The following is a 15,604-nucleotide window of genomic DNA, read 5'->3' on the forward strand; positions in this document are numbered from 1 at the left end:
GAGTAAGTGAGATGTACCAAGTTTATTAACAAGGGATCGCTACCATTTCAGACTACGTATGATTGTAGTTATAATATGTTTTCTTGTTGCTTTTTATTATAAATCACATGATCCTCTTTGTAAAGAACAATATATGCCAGAACTATAAGATTATCTTGAACTGGAATTTAAAAGCCTTGTATGAAATCCAATAGTTTGAAAAAGAAACTGTTTTTTATATTAATCCCCAACTTTGAATTTTATGCATATCCTGAAGAGTTGCCTCTTACCTCATGGTATATGACAAAAATCTTAACTTGGGGGATTCCCTGGCGGTCCAGTGATTAGGACTCTGTGCTTTCCCTGCTGTGGGACCGGGTTCGTTCCTTGGTCGGGTAACTAATATACTGCACAAGTTGCAGAGTGTCGCCAAAAAAAAAAGAAAAACCTTAATTTATCATTGTTTTGAATTTATTTATTTATTGGCTGCATTGGGTCTTCGTTGCTGCACACTGGCTTTCTCTAGTTGCGGTGAGCGGGGGCTACTCTTCATTGTGGTGTGCGTGCTTTTCATTGCGGTGGCTTCTCTTGTTGTGGAGCGTGGGCTCTAGGCATGTGGGCTTCACTAGTTGTGGCATGTGGGCTCAGTAGTTGTGGCTCACAGGCTTAGTTGCTCCACGACATGTGGGATTTTCCTGGACCAGAGCTCGAACCCGTGTCACCTGCATTGGCAGGCGGACTCTTAACCACTGCACCACCAGGGAAGCCCTATCATTGTTTTTTTAAATTGTATGAAAAGAAAGTATATTATTGCTTTCTTTTTTTTTTTTTTTTTTTGCCATACGCGGGCCTCTCCTGTTGCGGAGCACAGGTTCCGGACGCACAGGCTCAGCGGCCATGGCTCACGGGCCTAGCCACTCCGCGGCATGTGGGATCTTCCCAGACCGGGGCACGAACCCGTGTCCCCTGCATCGGCAGGCGGACTACTCAACCACTGTGCCACCAGGGAAGCCCCCATTATTTTATTTTATTTTATTTTATTTTATTTTTTTAGATGTTGCGGGTAGGAGTTTATTAATTTATTTATTTTTGCTGTGTTGCGTGTTCGTTTCTGTGCGAGGGCTTTCTCTAGTTGTGGCAAGCGGTGGCCACTCTTCATCGCGGTGTGCGGGCCTCTCACTATCGCGGCCTCTCTTGTTGCGGAGCACAGGCTCCAGACGCGCAGGCTCAGTAGTTGTGGCTCACGGGTTGCTCCGCGGCATGTGGGATCCTCCCAGACCAGGGCTCGAACCCATGTTCCCTGCATTAGCAGGCAGATTCTCAACCTCTGTGCCACTAGGGAAGCCCCTACTATTTCTTACTTGGGTTTTTTTTTTTTTTTTCTTAAGAGCTAGTCATGAAATTAAATGATGGCAGGATGTGGTTGCTCTGGAAATGATTTGGTGCTCTTCCACACAGAAATAAAGCTGCTAGTTAGAAACCAAAAGATTTTAAAATCCTGATGTATTTATTCCCAGGGATAGTCAATCTAACCAAGCTCAGAGCAACAAAATGTTTTGAATTGTGTTTTAAAGTAATAACTGTTCACCTGTGCACCAGTTCGCATAGGTTTGTGGATAAACTTTATGGACTTATTATTTGCCTTAAAACTTGAGAGTAAATTTTTTCATCTATAGGGTTTTGGACTGACAAGGAGGAACTAAAGAAACTGAGGCAAAGTGAAATAGTTTTCAAGCCACAGAAGAAATGGCAAGAATATGAAAAGAATATGGGAAACTGGGTCAAAGCAGTGAAACGCTCCATGAACTGGTATAACAAGACATAGCACTAACGGAATGACTGAAACCACGCATGGCTGGTTGCTGTGATTTGCAGATGAGACAAAGCTCAGGGACAACAATGCGACCATGAATGAGAGAAGACTGGAGCTGAGCTCTGCAACCCGAGAGAAAAAGCACTGCTGTTTTGAAAACAAAACAAAACCCCTCACTGAAAAAATTCTAAACCTTGGTAAGATTGTAAGGCAACAATACCTCAGAACTTTTAAATCTTCTGTTTTGTAGCAAATTCCAAAGGACACTAGCCATTTCCAACCATGTTTTGACAGTCACGGGTCCTCCTCCTGTTTGTACTGGGCCAATATGAACATAATTGTTTACTATCTGAGTTAATAGTCCCGGGCAAAATTGTTTACTAACTGAGTTAATAGTTCCGGGTCAAGCAGTGTTCGTGTTTTGTTCCAAAATGATGTGAAAAGTGTTCCCTTAATTCTTTAAAATGAAGTGGGCTATTTGAAGTCCATATAGCTAAAAAGAAAGAATAACCAAGAAAATGTGGAATTTTGAAACATTAATATTTTTTATTTAAAGCCATAATCGTTCAGTGTTATATCCAAATATGAGCTCAATATGTCGCTCTTAGATAGGCTCATTTGGTAGTCAGTTCTTTCCTTTATTGGGTTTAAAGACACTGCCTTAATTTTTCCTTGTTTAACCAAAATCTGAGCTTTCTTTATATATTGAAAAACACTGAAAAAAATCATTTTACTTAATAAAACCAAAAAGGGTATTGATTCATAAGGAATAGGAGAATACTTTCCTTCTCAGATAGCATTTCTTTCAAAAATTTCTGGGTAAAGTATAAAATCTCACTTTTTACAAAATACACGTAGTAAATATAAATCTTGCCTTTCTTCTCCTCTTCTCTATCCTTCTTACTTGTTGAGATGCTGGTGTAAACGTCTTTTGTTTTCATTAAGTGCCTAGTTGACAGAGCTTAATTTGAAGAAAGTGCCCTAATTTATTGCTGACTTAAGAATTGCCTTCATTGGGGTATTTTGCTTGTCCAGGTATCTTTCTTATTTTTGTCCAATCTACTCATCTCTCTGAGATTTGTGCAGTGAGGTAGCTGTCAGAGGGGACGGGATTGTAGTCATGCTAGTGACTGCCCCTCAGCCACTGAGCCAGAGATCCACAGAGAGGAACAGCAAGAGTCCTACATTTTCAAACTCACTTGATAGAAACAAGGTAGAGTAAGGTAGGAGGTAAGAGTTGCAAGTAGCTTCAGGCCCGATGTAAAATTGTCCTAAGGCAAGTTGACCACCTTCCAACATGTTCTCATGTTATTTGCCCCTCCCTGTTTTTGGGCTAGGTTCCTTTTAGATTTGCAGCAATAATGTATTTATTTCCCTCTTGGTCAGGCTTTATCATATCACATAAAGTCCTACTGTTATAGAGCTCACTGTTAAATAATAATGTAATTAAAGAAGTGACTGTTATAGGGAAGTTTGCTGTTACTATCATGTATGTCCATTTCAGAGACAGGTAATAGATATTAGACTTGGAAATATTTTTGTTAAGTCAAGGTGTTTTGTTTACTGTAATAAGTCAGATCCCCTTATGTAGACAATTTCTTACTCTTCATTCTTTCTGTTATTCACATCCTTTTTTACAAAGCTTAGTGGCCAATTAAAAGCTTTCTTATCAAAGTCATATGAAAGCCACTCTGTTTTACTATTTCTTATAGAGTCTGCTTCTCAGTGGGTATGATGTCCATAGGAAATAGTTGTCTTTTTGTATTAGGATGTACTGAATTGTGATATTCTTAATACCTAAACATTTGTTAGTTCATTCATTTTCTACATTGTTCTTTCTCATCATGAAACCACAAAATAAAGGAGAAATATCTTTTAGATAATGTGGAAAAATAACTTTGAATATCTTTCTACTGGAATTGAGCATCTCCTCAAAAATCAGTGGCTAATTTTTTCTTCCATTAGTTTAGAAGTTAATCTTCTATTTTTAATACGTCTGGCCTTTTTTTTAGTAACACAGTTTACTAAATCTTTTGTCAGATTTGACCTAAATCAGAAACATGACCACATTTGCTTTTGTGGTTGTAGAAAGTGTTGATTATTAGAATCAACTGAGCAAAAAATTGTCCTTTCAAGTTTATTTTTTATATGTGTGCTAATAATTGAAGTTAAAAAAATTTCTATGCTAATATTTCTCAGCATGTTTTATTTCCTCACTATGGGTCTATCAGATAATTTTAGGAGATCTGTAGCTCTCTTATCAAGGAGGAGAATCTTCCTGTACAATCCTTCCTAACGGGGTACTAAATGCTTTTATACTATAGACTTACTGATTTTTAAACTTTTTTTATATCCAACCATGACATGGTTTCTCAACCTCAGCATCATTGACATTTGAGGACAGATAGTTCTTTGTTTTGGGGTGCTATGTATCATAGGATGTTTACCAGATCCCTGACCTTTACCCACTAGCATCCATCTACTTAATGATGGCAAAATGTCTCCAAACATTGCTAAATGTCCCCTGGGAGACAAAATCACCCCCCAAGTTGAGAACCAGTGATGTAGACTGTTGGAAGAAAATTGAAGACTCAGTGAATGTGGAGTGTCTGTCGTACTCCTTTTCTCTCTGCTTCATTTTTACCTTAGGAAATGGTTGTTAGCAAAAAGAAGTAGTAGTATCTTAAAATAAATAGCGTTTCTGCTTTGCTGGTTAATGAGGTGGGGAAAAAATGTCATGCTGTAATTGTCTTCTGCTGTTTTTATCCACCTACCCTCACCCCCATGTCTGCATTCTCTGTGGTCTTAATGAGTGAGTTTATGACTTCAGCCTGGGATTAATGTAGTCTCCAGATCATCTTTGGTTTGATCTGCCTTTTTGCTTCCTTTTCGTCTCTGAACAGAGGAGATGATCACTCTTTTATCTGCCTCTGCGCAAGCCTCCACCAAACTAGAAGTTCCCTGAAAGCAGAAAACATGTCTGCTTCCACAGAACTTAACTCTGTGCCTTCATATTTGTGGGATGAATTTTTACTGTGGGTTTGTAAGTGCAACTTGTTTTGCATATATATTTTGTCCTTGATGTTACACGTGTTTATTGATAGGGAACAGCTTCTATTTGTTACAGTAAAGTATGTTTTGTTGGATTAAGAAGGACTACTTTGTTATGAGAACTAGAATCCTCATACGGTTTATTTTTAAAGTCTTTGTATGTTTATATATTTGCATGTCTATTTGTGTAGAGATACACATCCATAAATACACATATTAACTTTCGAAGGTACAACTGAAGTCTTTCTCTTCACAGGTTTTGTGTATTTGACTGCAGATGACTAACAGATTGAATCTTAGGAACGCCAAACACTCTCACGTTAGAGGGAAGAAACTTCAGAAATAGCCCCTTTTGCAAGGCACTTATACTGAGGAACAGTCTTTAATTAAAAAAATAATCTAGCCCAGGAGTTTGGCAGTAATTTTTAAATTCTTTGAGGTGAGACATAGCTGGACCCTGGGGCTCCTCAACTTTAAGTGATTCTAATCATCCCAGAGATAGCCTAGAAGGCTTTAGTCTATCCCAGAGGATTCTGAATCCCTTTGGGAAATTTATATCATGTTTCTCAATTAAAATTAAAAGCCCAAAACACACCCTGGATCTATCTGGTCCCAGAGTCCTCACCTTGCATACTCAAATCCAGGTCATCTGGTTCAAACCAGCCTAAAGGGGTAACTCCAAAGACGTCAAATAGGCCATCAAGAATCACATTGTTTTTTAAAGTTTTGGATCCTCATAGCTGTAAGTACTTTGGCACCAGCATCTACTGTGAGTCACTGGTTGTTTTGTCACCATATTCCCATGGGACCTTTGCCCCTAGAAGGATGCAGGAATGATCATGGGAATGGGAATGATAGAGGCAGGAACCTGCAGAATCAGATGTTTTGGAAATTCTCTGTTATTCTATTTCCATTGTCTTTCCCCCCACTTTACATTACATTTGGTTTATTGAAATAAAATGGATGTGTCTGTATAGATACCTATATTATGTAGAAAATAAATGATAAGGTTTCCAGTTTAAATGAGCCATATCTTTACAAGAAACTGCCAAACTGTTTTCCAGAATAGCTGTACCATTTTACATTCCCACCAGCAATGTATGAGTGATCCACTTTCTCCACGTTGTCACCAGCATTTGATGTTGTCACCATTTTTTACGTTAGTCCACTGTGATAAGTGTGTGGTTTTCTCATTGTGGATTGAATTTGCATTTCCCTAATTAATAATGATGTTGAACATCTTTTCATGTGCTCTTTTGTGATCTGTTTATCCTCTAGTGAAATGTCTGTCCATATCTTTTGTCCATTTGCTAATTGGGTTGTTTGCTAAAGGAGCCATATCCTTAAAGGAATATCCTTTTTAAAAACTTAAAAAAAAAATCAGTCCAGTGACTTAAGAAGTCATTAAGTAGCATTTTCAAATCCTTCTGGGCAAAATGTATATAGCATTTGAACATGACTTTGTAATGTACTGAGCAGAAGAGCTCTTGTATTTCTTACACACTTATTATGTAGTGTGGTACTAACACTGTATAATAGCAAAAAAGTTTCAAAGACACCTTTACTTAGAATGTTAAGTAAAGTGTACCAATACATGTTTTGTACATAGGTATCATAATCCTAAAAATATTTTTTATTTAAAATAAGCTGATTTGTGTAAATATGTCAGAACGATTTTGTGGAAAATTAATTCAAAATTTTCCTATTTGTGCAAGACAGTTAATATAGATTCCAATTTGTATGCATCAGTAAATTTATAATTTTATTTCTCTCATGTTCTTTATGAATTTCATAGTTTTATTAAATGGTCATTGAGAACATCATAAATCATTGTTAAAATCTATAGATAAAATCAAGGATGCAGAATAAAAGGAATCTTTTTCATGTGTATGGGAATTTTCCCATTACCTTTTTGTCTACTTTAACTTTTGGATTTATTTTTAAATTTTACCTGGAAATTCTTATTTAATACCATTTCCTGTTTTGGTTTCTGCACATTAAGAATGTCACAGAGAAATAAGCATAGGTTAACTTCGGTTGTAACTCAAGATAAATTTGGGCTTGTGTTTCCCTTTTAACTGGAAGAAGAAAAAAATGAGGCTTAATATGGTTAGAGAAGAAAGGTTTTCTGTAACCCTGCCTCTTTAGATCCTGTTTAGGCTTATTCTATATTCTGCATTCTTGCACAGAGGAAATTACTAGAGATGAGAGTTAATTCTTTGTAGTGGAAAAAAGATGATACAATCTATTGTGAAAATATACTGTATATTTAAATGTTTAGAAAATTTTTAAATAACTGGAGGAAACATACTTTCAAATGCTAATGTGACGGAATTAACCTAGCAGCTGTTAAAATCCATTATGAAAATTATCATTAAAATTATTTGGGAAATTATAACGAAACAGCGAGTGATCTGTACATATTGTGTATTAAAGCCTTTTTTTTTTTTTAGTGTTTCTCTGTTCGTTGCTTCACATCCGCACACATAAATAGCGACATCCCGATGATGATGGCAGAGGATTCAGTCGGACAATCTGGATTCCATTCCCTGGCCGAAGGGGAGCCCATGGTTCATTCTGTAGGAGGGATTTTGAGGGATAATAAACATTCAATTATTTGAAGAAAGGAAGTGGTATGGTTTTGATTTTATTGTTGTTCAAAGTCATATTAGTCTAATGAGGAGGACAAGGAAGGGGCAGGTATGTGGAGCTGACTTTTCTGAAATGTATGTGACTATAAATTGTATTAAATGTTATAAAATTATTTTTAGGGAATTCGCTGGCGGGCCAGTGGTTAGGACTCCGTGCTTTCACTGCCAAGGGCCCGGGTTCGATCCCTGGTCGGGGAACTAAGATCCCACAAGCCGTGCAGCGTGGCCAAAAATATACATATATATCTCTGTGCGTATATATGTATATATACGTATATATATATATACACATATATGTGTATGTATATGTATATATATGTATATATGTATATATACATATATGTGTATGTATATGTATATATACGTATATATATGTATATATATATATGTAAAGAATCTGGCTATGTAAAAGAAATTGTAGGAAAAAAATAAATGAGGGTGATAGGGACTAATAGTGGATTCTTTGCTATTTAGAAACAACCCACTAGGATGTGGAGATTGTAAGGCAAATACCTTAGATTTACTAAATTACCCCTCCCTTTTCCCTACCACTTGGGCAAGGTTATTAGCCACCAGATCCCAGGGAATTCTCATATTCTTTAACCCAGCCCACAGGGTTGTCCTGTCTCTCCCAAAAGGCCCTGTCTCTTTCAGCATCCCAGTTTCATCACCAAACTCTGTCAAGAGCTGAGAAGAGTTTGAAGTTTTTCTGTACTTGGAAGCTAACGAGTTAGCCTCCCACAGCTCCATGGATACTGGCAGCAGATATGAGACTCCTGGGTCAGAGACTAAAGACTTTATTACTCAAGACATAGAAAACATCATAATCTTCATATTTGCATTGGTTTCCTTTGCCTCTTAACTCCTGTGTGGATTGTCGGGGTTGATGCTGTGTGCACAGTGGGTTTGCAGTACAGCTGAGCAATCTCGAGCTTAGGAAACTTGAGTCTTTTGTAATGGGCTGCAAGTAAGTGTGCCCGATGCTTGCTCCAGAGGAAATAATTTTTATTGTATTGGACAGGAAACAAAACTGCCCTCTACTCTGGAGGGAGACACTATCTCTATTTTACAACAGAGGCCTCAGTACCTCTGCTTACCAGGCAAGCAGAAACAAGAAAGCCGTGTAGAATTGCCTGCCAACAATAAATTCATTATCTTGATTGTGGGAATAGTTTCATGGGTATATACATATGTCAAAACTCATCAAGTTACTCACTTTATGCATAGTTTATTGGGTGTCAGTTTCACCTTAATACAACAGGAGGGAACAAGTCTTGCTACTCAGATATGTTGTTGGGACCAGTAGCGTCCGTGTCACCAGAGTACTTTCCAGAAGAGCAGAACTTCAGGCTTCATTCCAGATGTACTGAAACAGAATCTGTGTTTTAATAAGATCCACCAGTATTTAGTTTTATTTATTTATTTATTTATTTATTTATTTATTCATTTATTTATTTTTTGCGGTACGCGGGCCTCTCACTGCCGTGGCCTCTCCCGCTGTGGAGCACAGGCTCCGGACGCGCAGGCTCAGCGGCCATGGCTCACGGGGCCCAGCCACTCCGCGGTATGTGGGATCTTCCCGGACCGGGGCACAAAGCCGTGTCCCCTGCATCGGCAGGCGGACTCTCAACCACTGCGCCACCAGGGAAGCCCTAGTTTTTTTTTTTTAATTGAAATATAGTTGATTTCCAGTATTTAGCTTTTTAGCTTTTTATTTTGAAATAATTTTAGACTTAAAGAGAAGTTGTAAAAGTATTACATAGAGTTCTCCTTTCCCCCAGCTTCTCCTAATTAACATGTCACTTACATAACCATAGTATAACTACTCAAAATGGGAAATTCACATTCATACAGTAGTATAAACTAATCCACAAGCCTTACTTGAATTTTGTCAGTTTTCCAACTCTTGTCCTTTTTCTGGTCCAGAATTCAATCCAGGATCCCACGTTGTATTTAATTTTCATGTCTTCTTACTCTCCTCCAATCTGTGATAGTTCCCTAGTCTGTCTTTCTTTCATGACCTTAACATTTTTTAAGAAGACTGGCAGTTATTTTATAGAATGTCCCTCAATTTGGGTTGGCCTGATATTTTCTTGTGATTAGGTTAAAGTTCTGAATTTTTGTTAGAAACCTGCAGAAGTGATGTCTGCAGCCTTAATGCATTCTATCAGGAAGACATCAATAGTCTTATTATTGTTGTTAACCTTGATCCTTTGATTAAGGGGGTGCCTGCCAGGTTTTTCCATTGTAAACGTACTATTTTCCCCTTTGTAGTTAAGTATCTGGTGAGGAAATAACTTTTTAAAAAAAATTTTTGTTGGAGTATAGTTGCTTTACAATGTTGTGTTAGTTTCTGCTGTACAGCAAAGTGAATCATTTATACATATAAATATATCCACTCTTTTTTAGATTCTATTCCCATACAGGTCATTGCAGAGTACTGAATAGAGTTCCCTGTGCTATACAATAGGTTCTCATTAGTTATCTATTTTATGTATAGTAGTGTATATATATCAGTCCCAATCTTCCAATTCATCCCACCCAGGAGATACTTTTAGACCATGTAAATATCCTGTTTCCCATCACACTTTCACTCACTAGTTTTTAGCATCCCTGGATGCTTCCTGTCTGCAACAATCATTTCTGTAATATTTGCCTAATAATGGTGATTTTCTATTTCCATTATGTCTTTACATTTATTCATGAAATTCTACTGTAAGGAAGAGTTGTTGCCTGTCCTCCATTTATTATCCAATTATTTATATCAGTATTGGTCATCTCTTGCCCCACTTCACATCCTCTTAGCCCACTTTTTTTTTTTTTTGCAGTACGCGGGCCTCTCACTGTTATGGCTTCTCCCGTTGCGGAGCACAGGCTCCAGACGCACAGGCTCAGCGGCCATGGCTCACGGGCCCAGCCGCTCTGCGGCATGTGGGATCTTCCCGGACTGGGGGCACGAACCTGTGTCCCCTGCATCAGCAGGCGGACTCTCAACCACTGCGCCACCAGGGAAGCCCTTAGCCCACTTTTTGATTCCAGTGGTAGCAACTAGCTGCCCAGGTGTAACCTGACAGCATCTTACTTTACCATATCTCTGGTTTTATGAGCTGGGATTTCTCTGCCTCCCAGCTTGGAATACTCATTTGAACTCATTCTGTCATTTTTCACCCATGGTCAAGCCTGGAATGCTAGAGAGTTGACACCATATGGGTAATGTTTAAACAATGGGGACAGGAGCCACTGTGTAAATATGCTCCTCTGTATTAGTTAGCAGATGTAATAGTTTGCATCTGCTAATCCCAACCTCCCACTCCATCCCTCCCCCATCCCCCTCCCCCTTGGCAAAAGCAAGTCTGTTCTCTATGTCTGTGAATCTGTTTCTGTTTCGTAGATAAGTTCATTTGTGTCATATTTTAGATACCACATATAATTGATGTCATATGATTTTTGTCTTTCTCTCTGACTTCCTTCACTTAGTACAATAATCTCTAGGTCCATCCATGTTGCTCCAAATGGCATTATTTCGTTCTTTTTTATGGCTGAGTGATATTCCATTGTATATATGTACTACATCTTCTTTATCCATTCTCCTGTCAATGGACATTTAGGTTGTTTCCATGTCTTGGCTATTGTAAATAAGTGCTGCTATGAACATAGGGGTGCATGTATCTTCTTGAATTATAGTTTTGTCTGGATATATGCCCAAGAGTGGGACTGCTAGATCATATTATCATTATTTCTTATACCTCACATATAATTTATATTTTTAGGATAAATAAGATATTTATCTTAAAATAATTTTAGGTTTGATATTAAGAAAAGTTTACTTCTATTAATGGTGACTGTGTAATCTTTCCACTGCCTGAACAAAGTCATTCCAGAAATGAATTGAGGAGAAAGCTGTGTCCCTCACTGAGGAAATTCCAAGGCTTTGATTCCACTCTGCAGTTTAATGTGACTAAACTGCACATAATAGGACTGTCCCTGGAAGACAAGGCCTTGCTATAACACATTTTTCACTTAAGTGTTATTTCTTTTGTCTGTCACTGGATAGATTGGGTGTGAAATCAGGATGCTTTTTAAAAAGTCATCTGCAGGATTTCCCTGGTGGTGCAGTGGTTAAGAATCCACCTGCCAGTGCAGGGGACACGGGTTTGAGCCCTGGTCCGGGAGACGCCCGTGCCACAACCAATGAGCCCGCATGTCACAACTACTGAAGCCTGCACGCCTAGAGCCTGTGCTTCACAACAAGAGAAGTCACCGCAATGAGAAGCCCGTGCCCCACAGTGAAGAGTAGCCCCTGCTCGCCACAACTAGAGAAAGCCCGTGTGCAGCAACGAAGACCCAACGCAGCCAAAAATAAATAAATAATAAATTTATATTTAAAAAAGTCACCTGCAACTACAAAAGTCTAGACAACTGTGGATTTTGGGGAATGGTAAATAGGTGTCTCGAAGGTCCTTGTCACTCAAACTGTGGTGTTTGGTGAAGCAGCACCAGCCCCAGTTGGGAGTTTGTTGGAAATGCAGACTCTACCCCACTCTGAGGTGGGGTACCTCAGACCTGCTGATCTAGAGTCTGAATTTTAATAAGATTTCTAAGTGATTCCTGGGCACATTAAAGTTTGAGAGACATCGGTCCAGGAGCACTATAGCTACGCCTCTAGAAAGCAGCATCCAGCCTCAGGAGAGGGGCGGCACGGGGAAATTCCTCAGGTTTAACTCTAGCAGGTCTGTCTCTTTCATGGCCATCTGTTGCCCCGCATATACAAGTAGAGACTTTATTTATGCTCGGCTCCTCCTTCCAACGTGCTAGGCTGTGGCACTCTCATCCATTCAATAAAAACTTACTGAGCTTCCCTCAAGCACCGAGGATAACGTAGTGAATAGAATGGCGTAGATCTGAATCGCAGGGAGCTTACAGTCTAACAGGACACAGGTACTAAATGAGTAATCACAAGTTTGATGAACGTTAGAAAGACAAACAATTTTATGGGCAAAGAGCTGAAGATGGGGAGTCAGAGGAAGCTTTTCTGGAGAGAGTGTTGTTTCAGCTTAGATGAGAAGGCATGTGTAGATAAGGTGTGGATGAACTGGGGGATTGTTCTAAGCACAAGGAACACCCATGAACGAAGCTCTTTGGACATTTATGTGTGTATTTCCAATGCCTTGCACTGTTGGTGGCATACAATAAGTGCTTAATAAGTGTTTGCCAAATCAGTAAGTGTTCTGTTGTGTTTCAAACATCTACTCTTTTGCTTTGGAGATAGTGGAAGCTTTATTTTCCTTTTCAAAGGAAATCAGATCTTTTAATGGGGAAATGAGAAGGAAGAGAGAAAGCTGACTGTTGTGCAAATTGCTAAATTGGAACTGTGAGTGGGAATGAAAAATTGATTTACATGAATTTTCCTCCCTGAAGCAACTTGACAATTTATTCTGTTCTGGGGAATTTTCAGTTTTTGTCTTGAAAACCAAGCTGTTCCTTATTCTGAATTTCTTGGCCTGCTGTGAAACTAGCATTTTGTGTCTTTTACAGCATACCCTGATTAGGTCATGGAAATTCACAGCTAGATCAAACCAGTATATGGAAAATTTGAAACTTGCACTGCCCATTTTACTTCAAGGCGTTGGAAGGTGTTACGAAACATTGACTTTTAAATCATTCTTTTCAAAAGCACTATTATCAAATGATCATAATAATCACCATCATTTATTGAACACTTACTATATGTATTACATAGCAAAATCCTCATATTAACTCTACGAGTCATATGAAAATTGCCAAATATTAACAATTTCATGTGGTTTAACTTAATATTATCTTCCGACTCTCACCTTAAAAATGTACAAAGAGGTTAGAGAATCCCTGATTGCCATAGCCTTACTCCAAAATTTAGCACTGAGTTGTCTTCATAGATAAAGAGATTCCGAGGTACAGTTCCTTAATAACATCCACTGCGTCTCCCTCCCCCATTAGCCCAAGCACAGCTCTGCATCTACTTCTACTTGGACAGTTTACACTTTGACCTGAGGTGGTTATCAATCCATCTCTCCTGATAGACTGAGCTCCTTGAGGATGGAGGTTTCGTCTGTTTTCCTCATTTTTGTATCTTTGTGCTTACGATGTTTGAAAAGTATTTAAGTTGAAACCACAAAATTTCTGTGGAAACTAAATAAATCTTATTGATTTGTTATTGAAAAATGCAAGGTAATGACTCCATTGGGGCTTTTGCATTTTAGAATGAGTCCAAGGAGACTGCATTCAGCATTCTTGACCACCTAGGACTTTATCTACGTACAGTTATGCAGAAATTATCTCTCCACTCCACCCCAGAGAAAGGTCCAAAGGTGCTTTCTCACCTCCCCCAGTTCCTTTAGGTATTTATTTAAATGGCGCCTTTCCTGCTGCCTTCACTGAGCACTCTATTTAGGACAAGTCATCCCTCAAACACCTTCTCTGCTACATATTTCCCCCAAAGCATGTCCCAGCCTGTAACATAGCTTATATTTTGCTTATTTCTTTTGCATATTGTCCTTCCCACCCCACTAAAATGTAAGCTCACACATGGTTTTCAGATAGGCACAAAATGTATTAATACTGAACTAAATGGACTGGTATTTGGGGGGTGGGAGCCGCGATTTTCTCTTCAGCTTCCACGTGACATGGTGACCTGGCCCGGTTTGGATCTTACTTGCCTGTGTACTGAAGAAGCCACATGCCCAGCGGTCTCTAACCCCTGTCTGAATAATTTACCGCATACTCGTCCCCACACGTGGCCTCAATCACTCGTCCCCATGCCCCTCCATGCTGCTGCCCCGGAGGTGACCCATCAAGTGACTGGGGACGGAGTTGTGCCTGGGAACTAGGGATGACCTAGTTCCTCCTTTTCTAAGAGAGATGGGGGTTTTCCTGCTTGGGGCCGGGGGGATGGGAGTGGATGGAAAAGTCAAGATTCCCACCCAAGCCGGGGGAAGGGGCGGGGAAGGGTGTGTCTATAAATTTTAGGCCTCAGGCCTGTAGCCTGCCCCGGAGGCGGCTGGGGAGCCGCGCTGGCGAGGTTCCTGCGGGGGACCCACTGAGAATCTCCAGTGGACAACCCAGGGACCCCGCAGGAAGCCTGACGCCCCGCTGCTACACCTCGCGGCCCCCTCCTCTCTTTAGGAAGCCTCGGGGCGGGGTTTGTTTACTCCTTGCACGCACCGCAGGCCTGGCCAATCCGTGGGGAGAGGCGCCGTACGTCATTCATCCCGAGGGCCAATCGGCGCTCACCGTGCTGCTCCGCCGCCAAAGCTCGCGCGGGGGAAGCGGGGCAGTGGCTGGGCAAGGCGAGGGCGGACGAAACCGCCAGCGGTCTCGGCTGCAGCCGCCGCCGCTGCTGCTCGGTACGCGGGCGCGCCCTGACCGTTCCTCTTTGGGCAGGCTCAGGGGCGCGCGCGCGGTCGGCGTCCCGGGGCCTCGAACTCCAGGGCCTCTACTGGGCCGGCCGCGGATCGCCCAGCCTGCCCGGCGTGTGAGTCGGCCGGGACCCGGCCGCCGCCAGCCGCGGGCGCCACGAGAGCGGCGGCGCCCGAAGACGCGCCCCAGGCTCGAAGAACAGCCCTGCGCGGTCGCCTCGTTTTCTGCAGCCAAGCGGCGGTAAGGTTCAGGGTGCGGGCGCGGGCTCCGTGCCGAGGGCCTCTGGACTCGGCCCGGCGTGTTCCTGGGCAGGTTCCCCTCCCTGCGCCTCCGGGTCCCCTTGTCACCCCGAGTCCCATCTGTTTATTCCCACGCATTCTTCCAGGCCTGGCCGAGTAACCCTTGAGTGTCTGGGGAAGAGAGTCGGAAACCGGAGACCGCCCCTTCCCCCCCGCCCCCCCCCCCCGCCACACACAGACACACAGAGCAAATTGGGGGAGGCACCGTCCCTGAGTCACGCCTCGTGGAAGAGAGGAAGGGCTGCTTTCTACTTTCTCGGTATCTTCAGGGGAGAAGCATGGCTTCTAAGTCTGGTTTTCCACCTCTACCAGGTGTATTTCAGAGTTCCAGAGCCTCGTGCGCTTGGAAGATCCTCGTAGCCTCTATAAGGGAACTTTTCTCTCAAGTAGAGGGCCACTTTTGGGGCCCAGACTCC

General features: G+C 41.1%; 2 protein-coding genes across 7 annotated transcripts in view; both read left to right on the forward strand.

Moving 5' to 3' along the window:
- The window catches only part of GK5 (glycerol kinase 5), an 85,694-nt gene extending 78,187 nt beyond the window's left edge, over window positions 1–7,507 (forward strand). Inside the window, exon 16 of one of the 2 annotated variants that reach the window (XM_081234140.1) lies at window positions 7,297–7,507. In XM_081234140.1, the coding sequence (XP_081090266.1) occupies window positions 7,297–7,337 (41 nt within the window). In that variant the 3' untranslated portion in view covers window positions 7,338–7,507. The other variant, XM_081234139.1, reaches the window with a different exon arrangement.
- Window positions 7,508–14,796: 7,289 nt separating this feature from the next.
- TFDP2 (transcription factor Dp-2) overlaps window positions 14,797–15,604 on the forward strand; it is a 179,075-nt gene continuing 178,267 nt past the window's right edge. For all 5 annotated transcript variants that reach the window (XM_081234426.1, XM_081234427.1, XM_081234428.1 and 2 more), the window contains exon 1: window positions 14,797–15,129. The gene's annotated coding sequence lies outside the window, so the exon portion shown is untranslated. The remainder of the gene's footprint in view (window positions 15,130–15,604) is intronic.

This window comes from Mesoplodon bidens (genome assembly GCF_964165515.1).
Source record: "Mesoplodon bidens genome assembly, chromosome: 5".
NCBI lineage: Eukaryota > Metazoa > Chordata > Mammalia > Artiodactyla > Ziphiidae > Mesoplodon > Mesoplodon bidens.